Source organism: Mandrillus leucophaeus, unplaced genomic scaffold (genome assembly GCF_000951045.1).
Source record: "Mandrillus leucophaeus isolate KB7577 unplaced genomic scaffold, Mleu.le_1.0 Scaffold237, whole genome shotgun sequence".
Taxonomy (NCBI): Eukaryota; Metazoa; Chordata; class Mammalia; order Primates; family Cercopithecidae; genus Mandrillus; species Mandrillus leucophaeus.
Genome location: NW_012102443.1, coordinates 226,159 through 232,600, shown reverse-complemented (window position 1 = coordinate 232,600; position 6,442 = coordinate 226,159). Strand labels below are relative to the sequence as shown.

Sequence of the window (6,442 nt, the reverse complement as noted above, 5' to 3'; positions counted from 1 at the left end):
CTGGAGCACATGAAAAACCAGGGCCGCTCCAGCGTCTGCCTTCCTTCTCAGGTAACATGAGACTGCTCAAGGGTGGGTGGGTGGGTGGGGTTCCCAAAGGGAGAAGCCGTGGCTGTGCCAGTACCAGGTAGAGTTGGGGTCGTCCATAAGGCCACGAGGGACTCGGGGTCACATCCTCTGAGACCACTGTTTCAAGGTGGCCAGGAAGCGTTGCAACGATTCTGGTTATTACAGTTATACGAAGCCAAAGTGTCAGAGGTGTTTGAACCAGAGCAACTCCATCTTGTGTTTTTATTATCATTATTTGCTGTTGTTGTTGTTGTTGTTTTTTGAACAGTCTCGCTCTGTCGCCCAGGCTGGAGTGCAATGGCACCATCTCAGCTCACTGCAACCTTCACCTCCCAGGTTCAAGCAATTCTCCTGTCTCAGCCTCCTGAGTAGCTGGGATTACAGGTGCGCACCACCATGCCCTGCTAATTTTTCTATTTTTAGTGATGGGGTTTCATCATGTTGGTCAGGCTGGTCTCAAACTCCTGACCTCATGATCCACCAGCCACAGCCTCCCAAAGTGGTGGGATTACAGGCGTGAGCCACCATGCTCGGCCTTGTTTTTTTGAGACACAGTTTCACTATGTTGCCCAGGCTGGAGTGCAATGCCAAGATCTTGGCTCACAGCAATCTCCGCTTCCCGGGTTCAAGTGATTCTCCTGCCTCAGCCTCCGGAGTAGCTGGGATTACAGGCGCCCGCTACCACACCCGGCTAATTTTTGTGTTTTTAGTAGAGATGAGGTTTCACCATGTTGGCCAGGCTGATCTCAAACTCCTGACCTTGGGTAATCTGCCCGCCTCGGCCTCCCAAAGTGCTGGGATTACAGGCATGAGCCACTGCTCCCAGCAACTCCATCTTAAACAAGAGCTGGGTAAAATAAGGCTGAGGCATACTGGGCTGCGTTCCAAGACCGTTAGGCATTCTAAGTCACAGTATGAGACAGGAGGTCAGCATGAGATACAGGTCATAAAGACCTTGCTGATAAAAGTTTACAGTAAGGAAGCCGGCTAAAACCCACCAAAACCAAGATGGCAATGAGAGTGACTTCTGGCTGTCCTCACTGCTACAACTTCCACTGTCAGAGGTGGTTGAACTAGGGCAACTCTATCTTGAGTAGGGGTAGATAGAGTTGGGTAAAATAAGGCTGAGACCTGCTGGCCTGCATTCTCTGGAGGTTAAGGCATTCTTAGGCACAGGATGAGATATGAGGTTGGCACAAAATACGTGTCATAAAGACCTTGCTGATAAAACAGGTTGCAGTAAACAAGCCGACTAAACCCACCAAAACCAAGATGTGTGATGAGAGCGACCTCTGATTGTCCTCACTGCCCACTAGTGGCCATGGCAACATCAGGAAGTTACCCTATATGGTCTAGAAAGAGGAGGCATGAATAATCCACCCCTTGTTTAGCATATAATCAAGAAATAACCACAAAAATGCGCAACCAGCACCCTCGGGGCTGCCCTGCCTATGGATTAGCCATTCTTTATTCCTTTACTTTCCTAATAAACTTGCTTTCACTTTATGGATTCGCCTCGAATTCTTTCTTGTGCGAGATCCAAGAACCCTCTCTTAGAGTCTGAGATCCAGACCCCTTTCCAGTAACATAAGGTCTTGGACTGAAGTACTGACTCCACAGTCTTTAAGTATCCTAGTTATTTAATAGTTGCGGTCTCGGGCTCTGGTTGGGCCGCGGTGGGTTCTGGGAAGTGTAGTTCGCCTGAGTCTCCAGTTCCTTGTCTCTGGGCGGTGTGTGCACGCCAGCGAGGCACTGTGGGAGTCGTAGTACGGGAGGAAAACCCTACACCCTCTCTCGCGGGCCGCAGGAGTTTGGGGGCATCTAGTCGCTAAAGCCCTACATAGTCTTCCGGCTTTGGGCGTGGCCGCGATGCACTCTGGGAGTCGTAGTAGGGGAAGACAGTCCTCCGCTCTTTTGCGCAGGGTCGCAGGAGGTTCTGGGAAGTGTAGTTGCCTGAAGCTCGTGTTCTTTGTCTTTCGGTGATGTGCGCGTGGCCTCAAGGCACCCTGGGAGTTGTAGTGGGGCGGGGAAAGTCATTTGCTCTCTCAAGCGGGGTCGCGGTTGTTTCTGGGAAGTGTGGTTGCCTGAGTCCCGCGTTCTTCGTTTCTCGGCTGGTTGTGCGTGTGGCCGAGAGGCACGCGGGGAGTTATAGGAACCGAAAGCCCTGTGTAGTCTTCCGCGGGGGGCCGCGGTTGTTTCTGGGAAGTGTGGTTGCCTAGGTCCCGAGTTCTTTGTTTCTAGGCTCTGGGATGGGAGGATAGCCCTATGCGCTGGAGCGCGGGGCCGCGGTGCCTTCTGGGAGTTGTAGTTGTCCCAGGCCCTCGTTCTTTGTTTCCTCGCGCGGGAGCGCGGCGCTCTGGGAGATCCAGTAGGAACGAAAACCGTATGCCCTTGCGCGCAGGGCCGCATTGGTTTCTGGGAATTGTAGTTTCTTGAGGCAGGCGGCCTGGTGGGGTGACGTCCGCGAGGCTTCTGAAGACGCATTCCTGCGACGCCCGCGGTGGGGCCCTCGGGGCGGCTCCGAGCGTCTGGCCTGTGTAGGCAAGGAAAGGAGCCCCCCGGTCTGCGCCGGATGGCCCCGGGCGGTGACTCGGTCCGGAGCCCCGGAGCGCTACACCCACCTGGCCGGAAGCACAACGGAAACGCGCCGTCCTGTGGCCACTGTTAGGTGGCCGGGTTCTGGGGAGGCGCGCCGTGGCAGGAGAAAGCCGGCGCCGGTGGTCCAAGCGCCCTCTCTCGGGGCCCCGCTCTGTACGTGGGAGGCGCGGAGCGGGGGCCACGGGAATCCCCAGTGCGGGATCTAGTGACTTGGGCGCGGCCTGGCTGGCCCGTTCGCTCGGGGCTCCTTCTCTCTCTGCCAGGTCTGCCATTTTACACTTTTCTGATCTCCTCGGTCCCTTCTGTGAGCTATGTCTCAGGTAAGCTGATGATATATATTGATATATTTTCTTTGAAAGACAGAGACAGGGTCTCCTCCTGTCGCCCAGGCTGGAGTGCAGTGGGGCGATCATAGCATCCTGTAACCTCAAACTCTTGGCCTCAAGTGAGCCAACCCATTGAGCCTGTCTGCTCTTTTTTTGTGAAGTGCAGCCGTATTTTTCAGGACTTGGGACGTGGCTTTCTCTTACAACCACCTGCCTGGCGGAACCCCAGGACCCTGTCCCCTGTTCCTCCTTTTCAGGTGCTTACACTTAAGTATACATGAAGAGAGTGACAGGAAGCTCTCCAGATGTGGGCGGGATTTCTGACCTGGCTGGTATGTTTTAGGGTGGGAGGGTGGGGTGCCAGCTGTTACATTGCCTCTTCTTCCCACAGTATTAGAACGAGGAGTGCTTTGCGTTACTCCAGCGCCCCTTCATTCATTGATTGAATATGTTCTTACTGAACCTCTACTTTCAGTGGTTCCCACAGTGTGATCCTTGGACCAGCAGTATCAGCATCATCTGAGAACTTGTTAGAAATGAATATTCTTGAGTCCTACCCCAGACCTTCTGAATCAGAAACTGGGAATTTGGCCCAGCAATCTAACAGTCCTTCCCAGTGATTCTAACGCTCAACTCATTCTATGTCTTGAGGATGCAGAAGTGACCAAAACAAAATCTCTGAACCCATAGAGCTCATTTTTCTGACATGACATAAGGAACACATTTTTATTTTGATTGGGGCTAAGAGTTTGGCTGCTAATTGTGCTTCACAGCAGTGGGGATAACAGGGTCAACTATTCAAAATGAGTCCCTCATTTTCAGTTCCACTTCTTTGTCCTACTTTTTGTCATACTTCTCTCCAAATTCAGAGGCTTTCTGAGTTTTGCTGGGGAATCCAGTTTCCACCTCTGCTGCAGATCTTGCTGTGTAGGAAACAGCTGCTTTATTAGTCAACAGTCTTTAATCACTTTTTTATTAAACTTCAAAACTGTAAAATATAACTGCCATCCATCGGGGGCTGCTACTAGTTTGAGACCTTTTAAATTCCCATTCATGCCTTATAGATCTATGTGGATCACTCAAGTGGTGCAAAACCAGGCTGCAAAGTAAGGGCTTCTATATTTTTCTTCCTAACTCCGAGGGAAAGTGCTTTAGGTTCTGTCCTGGGAGGTGTTATATTCTCTTCTTGCAGAATCAAGATTCTTTACTGCTTATCCTCCTTGTTCTGTGACATTGCCAAAATTACCACTAAGTTTCACAGGTATTTCTTTAGGATTAGGGATGACTGGAACAAACTTGAGACTGTATGCCCCATTTGAAGGGTGCTGCTATTATCTGCTATAGCCAATTATTACCCTGAAGAAATTCTGGCTGAATTATATTAAAATAGGCTGGTATTAAGGAAAATATACATTGTTTATTAACATAAAGGAATACTGTAAAATCTTAAGAATTTTTACAACCAATGCCAAAAATCCATATTGTGCATATGTATAATCCTTTATTTTGAACAAAACTGTAAATTGTCTCAGGTCAGATAATTTATGTTTTTTCTCCTTTTCTCCAGTTATGCAACAAAACACAAAAGCTAGGCTCCTCATTATATAATTACTCAGAATTCTGAAAACTCCCATTGTTGCTACTTCGACACATTGCCTAACCTCCACAGTGAGACTCATTTTATACTTCGATAAGGGAGTTTGGGAGCATGGGTACTGGTCATGCAGATATCTGTATGTCATTTCAGGGGTCAGTGACATTCAGAGATGTGGCCATAGACTTCTCCCAGGAGGAGTGGAAATGGCTTCAGCCTGCTCAGAGAGATCTGTACCGATGTGTAATGTTGGAGAACTATGGCCATCTGGTCTCACTGGGTAATTATTCCTCTTCATCTCCCTCAAGTCAAAATCTGACCTTTAGGGTGGCTGTTATAATTATCTGGCTGAATATTCCCAAGATAGGTATGGGGTTTCTTAAAATTAGTAAGATGGGGACGTAAGTGTACCTCATTTTTAGACATTTAAAAAACTTCCATCTGACATTTCTTTTGTGGCCCTTGTTAGGATTCAACGACTGATTTTGAACTTATTTCATTTTCTGCAAGCAGGTCTTTCCATTTCTAAGCCAGATGTGGTTTCCTTATTGGAGCAAGGAAAGGAACCCTGGTTGGGGAAAAGGAATGTGAACAGAGATCTGTTTTCAGGTGAGTGAGTTGGAAGCTGATGGGAAAATTTTTTAAAACCACTCAATTAGTCAATGAGAAAGGAATACTTTTTAATATGTTGATTGGAAAAATTTCCCTTAAAGATACCAGAGATAGGCTGGGTGTGGTGGCTCACACCTGAAATCCCAGCACTTTGGGAGGCCAGGGCAGGTGGATCACAAGGTCAGGAGATCGAGACCATCCTGGCTAACACGGTGAAACGCTGTCTCTACTAAAAAATACAAAAAATTAGCCGGGTGTGGTGGCGGGCGCCTGTAGTCCCACCTACTTGGGAGGCTGAGGCAGGAGAATAGTGTGAACCTGGGAGACGGAGCTTGCGGTGAGCCGAGATTGCACCACTGACTCCAGCCTGGGCGACAGAGCGAGACTCTGTCTCAAAAAAAAAAAAATACCAGAGATATAAAGACTGAAGTTTCACTTACAACTCCATAAAGGACTACTTCATACCCAGTTCTCTTTGTTTTTTCTATATTACGTAACAGCTAACATACTCAACCAGTTCTCACTTTATACTTCCTCTACTTTCTCACAGATATCTTTTTTGTTGTCATTGTTCATTCTGTCTGGTCTGTGAATTTCATTTCTTTTTGTTTTTTCCTCCCTTTCTTTCTTCAAATGGACATATATTTCTATTGCCTAAATCCAACCTGAGAAAGAAAGAAAAATTAAAAAGTACATATATTGCTGTTCTGTTTAATCACCTGGAAAGGATTAGCTCATTACTCTTTGACTAACTGATATTTATTCCTTCACATACACTCTTAATATTTACAGGAATTTTAATCTTGTCAATCTTTCTCAAGACTCTCTATTAAATGCTACAGAGACTAGAGGGTGTACAAAAGTATAATAACTATCAAGGAATTCATGGCCTAGTGATGTGTCTAAATAACTTGCATTAGATATCCTCAAATTAGCAGTTCAGCAGCGAAAAAAGGAATTTCCAGTTGGCGTTTTAGGCTTGGATAATTTGGATACAGATTTTAGTAGAGAAACAGACAGAAAAGGGTCATTTTTGGAGAAAAGGTGATGAATTCTGTAAGTTCTGAATTTTGTAAGTTCTGTAAGTTCTATAGTTGATTCTACAGCAGATCTTTTTTTTTTTTTTTTTTTTTGAGACGGAGTCTCGCTCTGTTGCCCGGGCTGGAGTGCAGTGGCCCGATCTCAGCTCACTGCAAGCTCCGCCTCCCGGGTTCACGCCATTCTCCTGCCTCAGCCTCCCGAG

The 6,442-nt window shown here is 47.5% G+C and overlaps 1 protein-coding gene across 4 annotated transcripts in view; it reads left to right on the top strand.

Moving 5' to 3' along the window:
• The first annotated feature begins 1,370 nt into the window (after positions 1 to 1,370).
• ZNF140 (zinc finger protein 140) overlaps positions 1,371 to 6,442 on the top strand; it is a 24,052-nt gene continuing 18,980 nt past the window's right edge. For 2 of the 4 annotated variants that reach the window (XM_011982207.1, XM_011982208.1), the window contains exons 1-4: positions 1,371 to 2,737; positions 2,931 to 2,987; positions 4,741 to 4,867; positions 5,101 to 5,196. In XM_011982207.1, the coding sequence (XP_011837597.1) occupies positions 2,979 to 2,987; positions 4,741 to 4,867; positions 5,101 to 5,196 (232 nt within the window). In that variant the 5' untranslated portion in view covers positions 1,371 to 2,737; positions 2,931 to 2,978. Of the gene's footprint in view, positions 2,738 to 2,930; positions 2,988 to 3,413; positions 4,868 to 5,100; positions 5,197 to 6,442 lie in introns of those variants that run through there. The other 2 variants (XM_011982209.1, XM_011982206.1) reach the window with 2 other exon arrangements.